At 62.5% G+C, this 3921-nt stretch overlaps 1 protein-coding gene and 1 pseudogene across 1 annotated transcript in view; both read right to left on the bottom strand.

The window, feature by feature from the left end:
- The window catches only part of RBMX2 (RNA binding motif protein, X-linked 2), a 2830-nt gene extending 2499 nt beyond the window's left edge, over positions 1-331 (bottom strand). The window contains exons 1-2 of the mRNA XM_014956026.1: positions 227-331; positions 43-189 (exon numbers count right to left, since the gene is read on the bottom strand). Of these exons, the coding sequence (XP_014811512.1) occupies positions 43-189; positions 227-231 (152 nt within the window). The 5' untranslated portion in view covers positions 232-331. The remainder of the gene's footprint in view (positions 1-42; positions 190-226) is intronic.
- A 288-nt stretch (positions 332-619) lies between these two features.
- LOC106896226 lies at positions 620-3915 on the bottom strand (annotated as a pseudogene).
- Positions 3916-3921: the final 6 nt, after the last annotated feature.

Here is a 3921-nt window from a genome sequence, read left to right as displayed (position 1 = left end):
CGGCCCCGCCGCCCCGTTTCTCGGGCTCGGGCCCGGCCCCGCCGCCCTGCTCCGCTCCGCTCCCGGCCCGTACCGACAAAGATCCAGGCGCTGTCCTTGTACTCCGCGTGCCACGAGACCGCCTCCTGCACGCCCAGCTCCGCCTCCCGCGCGTTCAGCTCATTGATCAGCTTCACCTTCGTCAGGGGACTGAGGGCGACCCCCCCCCCGCGCCCCTCACACCTACTTCATGGCGGCGCCGCCGCGCACTGCGCATGCGCGCTGCGCTCCGTTCACACACACACCCCCCCCACCGACCCGAGCCGAGCCGATTGTAGCCGAGTTGACCCGAGCGTAGCTGAACCCAGCCGAGAGTAGCCGAGCTGGGATGGACGGAACCAGAGCGAGCGCGGCCGAAACAGCCCGATTGTAGCCGAGTCGGCCCGAGCGCGGCCGAACCTAGACGAGAGTGTCCGAGCTGTGACGGACCGAACCGGGCCGAGTGTAGCCGAGTCGACCCAGGCGCAGTCGAATTTAGACGAGAGTAGCCGAGCTGCGACAGACCGAGTCGACCCGAGCGCAGGCAAACCGTACGAGCGGGGCCGAACGGGGCCGATCGGCGCAAAGCACCACCCAGAGCTGACTGGAGGCAGAGACTTTATTGGGGTGACCGGGACAGGGGCGGCGGGAGCCGGGGGGTCTCCGGGGCTGCCCCGCTCAGCACGGGCAGGAGGTTTTACCGCTGGCGTCGGGCGTTGGGTCCAGCCTGCGGGCCTGGCCCGGCCGCCCCTCCAGGTCCCGGCAGAGCAGCGAGCGCTGGGCCTTGAGGCGGCAGGCCAGGCACATGAAAATGGCGTCCACGTTCTGGCTCTCCTGAGGGTCCTTGGCCGAGGTCTCAAACAAAAGCATGTTGTGAGCGTCGGCGAACTTGAGGGCCATGCTGGATGGCACCTGGATCAGGTCTTTCAAGTCACACTTGTTGCCAACGAGCACCCTGGGGACAAGGGGGGGCACGGCGTGCCCGTTGCACTCCTCGATCCACATCTTGAGGTTGGTGAAGGAGGCCATCTTCGTCACGTCGTACACGAAGACGACGGCGTGCACGTTGCGGTAGTAATGCTCGACCATGCTCTTCCGAAACCTCTCCTGGCCAGCTGTGTCCCACACCTGCACCTGGGGAGCGAAGCAGAGGACACAGAAGGCTGCAGGAGCGCGGAGCCTCTGGCCGGGCAGGGCCTGCTGCTCCAGGAGCCGGCTCCTTGCCAAGCTCCCCGCAGGGAGACACGGGAGGACTCGCTGCCGAGGGAGGACTCGCTGCCGGTCCCTCTGCGACAGCGGGGCCACAGCCCCGAGGCAGCCAGGGGCCATCTCTTATTAGAGGAACTAGGATCGATGGAGGAGTCACACAAGCTTTTGGGGCAGCGCACACCCTTGTGTAATTCAACCGAGCGAGCCCAGCGGGGCTGGTAAGAGAGCTCTCGTCAGCACTTTCATTCACTATTCGCAGGCTCTGCACAGCGTATCCCGTTTCTCAGCCGCTGCAGCTGATCCCGTTTATCCAAGAGAACTGGCAGCACACTTTTCAGGGGGAAAAGTCCCTGCCTGATGCCTTACCTGACTCTGTGAGCCCTCACTGGGCTGTTCCCTGCTGCTCGCCCGCTTCCCCACGGAGCTGCCATCTCCACCACAGAAACCAACCGCGCAAAGCGCTGCTCATCTGTCTCACAGACATTCTCACACCGCATCAGGCCACTTGTCCACCCAATCCTACGCCAGGAAAGAGAACCCCGACACGTGCACAGTGGTAGGCAGAGAGGGGTCAGGACAAGGAGAAGATGAAGAGGGGGAGCCACCCTTTGTGTGGGGGAGCAGCGGGAGGACACGGAGCTCTGGGGAGGGGGAGGAGCCGACTGAGAGCTTGTGGGTGAGGACTGAAGAGCAGAGCAGAAGGGGTGACAGTGTAGGGAGTATCTTCTATAGGCCACTGACCAGGAAGAACAAGCAGATGAGGTGCTCTGCAGATAGGAGCAGCTTCACGTTTGCAGGCCGTGGTCCTCATGGAGGACTTTGGCCACCCCAAGAGCTGCTGAAGGACACACAGCAGGACACAAGCCATCCAGGAGGTTCCTGGAGAATTTTGATGAAAACTTCCTGACCCAAGTTGACAGAGGAGCCAACAAGCTCCTGGGCTGGATGAGCAGCCAGTGAGGTGGGCTGGGAACTGGCTGGGCTAGAAGGTGGTGATCAGTGGGTCAAAGTCTAGTTGGACGCTGGCAACCAGCAGTGCACCCCAGGGGTCAATACTGGGCCCAGTCCTGTTCCACATCTTCATTAATGGTCTGGATGGTGGGGCAGATTGCACCCCCAGCAAGATGCTGGTGACACCACACTGGGAGGAGCGTGGCTCAGGTGCCAGATGGTTGTGCTGCCGCCCAGAGGAACTTCAGCGGGCTGGAGAAACACAACGGCAGGAACCTTGTGCAGTTCAAGGAGGAGAAGCATCATGTCCTGCCCCTGGGGAGGAACACCCCCAGCACCAGGGGCACCCCTGTACACACTGGGGACCACCAGCTGGAAAGCAGCTTTGCAGGAAAGGAGCTGGGGGTCTTGGTGGACAGCAGGTTGAACGTGGGCCAGCAGCCAGCCCTTGCAGCGAAGGTGGTGAACGGTGTCCTGGGCTGCACTAAACAAGGTGTTGTCACCCGGCCGGAGCGGGGGATCCATCCCCTTCGCTCAGCGTGGGGAGGCCACACCAGGAGTGCTGTGCTCAGCTCTGGCATGGACTGGAGAGAATCCAGTGAAGGTGATGAAGGGATTGGAGTGTCTCTCCTGCAAGGAAAGACCGGGAGGGCTGGGATTGTTTAGCCCGGAGAAGAGAAGGCTCTGGGGGAAGCTAATCGGTGTGCATAGACACCTGAAGGGAGGCTGCACAGAGGACAGAGCCCAGCCCTTCTCAGCACTGCCCAGTGCCAGGACCAGGGGCCGTGGGAACACAGGAGGGTCCCTCTGGCCGTCAGGAAACACTTCTCACAGGGAGGGCGACCCAGGGCTGGCACAGGCTGCCCAGGGAGGCTGTGGAGCCTCCATCCTTGGAGATACCCAAAAGGCAGCTGGACATTGTCCTGGGCAACCGGCTGTGGGTTGCCCTGCTCGGGCAGGGGATGGGGACCTCCAAAGCTCCCTTCCCTTTGCAGTTAGTCTGTGATGCTGTGGGGTCTGCTGGCCCTTGTAGGCAATGTCTTGAGGCCTGGAGCTGGCAATGTCCAAGCTGTCTGGGGCAAATCCAAATGGCCCCGTACCCTCCCGAGACGGTCCCTGCCCCGGAGTCTTTCAGAGTGGAAAAAACGCTGGGAAAGAAGAGCTGCTGCTCCTTGGTTTCCCCGCTGCTCTCTCCTGGGCTGCTCCATCTGGGCAGAGCAGGAGAGGGAGGGCAGCTCTCCCCCCTCTCTCCTCCTGGTCCCGGGAAAAGGCGGATTTGCCGCGCTGCCTTCCGCTCCCGCTGCCGGAGCAGGAGGCACAGCCAAAGGTAGGAAGCCTGGCAAGGATTTTGGGCTCGTGGCAACGAGACAGGCTCCACGCCAGCCTGCGCTACAGCTCCCAGCAACGCAGCTCCACGGGGTGGGATGGAGCTGGGGAGGGTTGGGGGGGAATGAGCACTTCTCTCAAAGGGCTGAGAGAGAGAAAAGGGTCTGTGGGCAGTTTAAAAGCACAATTAAAGTTCTTACCCACCCACAGCAGCTCCGATTTCATTGTGATCAATCCCTCTGTCAGCAAAATGGCAATATTTGCTTTTTTTCCAGCAGTCGGTCTCACACCCCGAGGGCCGTGGGGGCTGCTCACCCCCCCGGGCAGGCCGGGAGCCGCACACTGCGCTCCCCCCACACGTCAGCCACGGCTCTGTGGGCTCAGGACCGGGTCTTTCTTGGGGGGGGTGTCACGGTG

This window comes from Calidris pugnax, unplaced genomic scaffold (assembly GCF_001431845.1).
Source record: "Calidris pugnax isolate Ruff unplaced genomic scaffold, ASM143184v1 scaffold281, whole genome shotgun sequence".
In the NCBI taxonomy this organism is placed as follows: domain Eukaryota; kingdom Metazoa; phylum Chordata; class Aves; order Charadriiformes; family Scolopacidae; genus Calidris; species Calidris pugnax.
The sequence above is the reverse complement of the archived record's forward strand: the minus strand, read 5'-3'. Positions and strand labels throughout refer to the sequence as shown.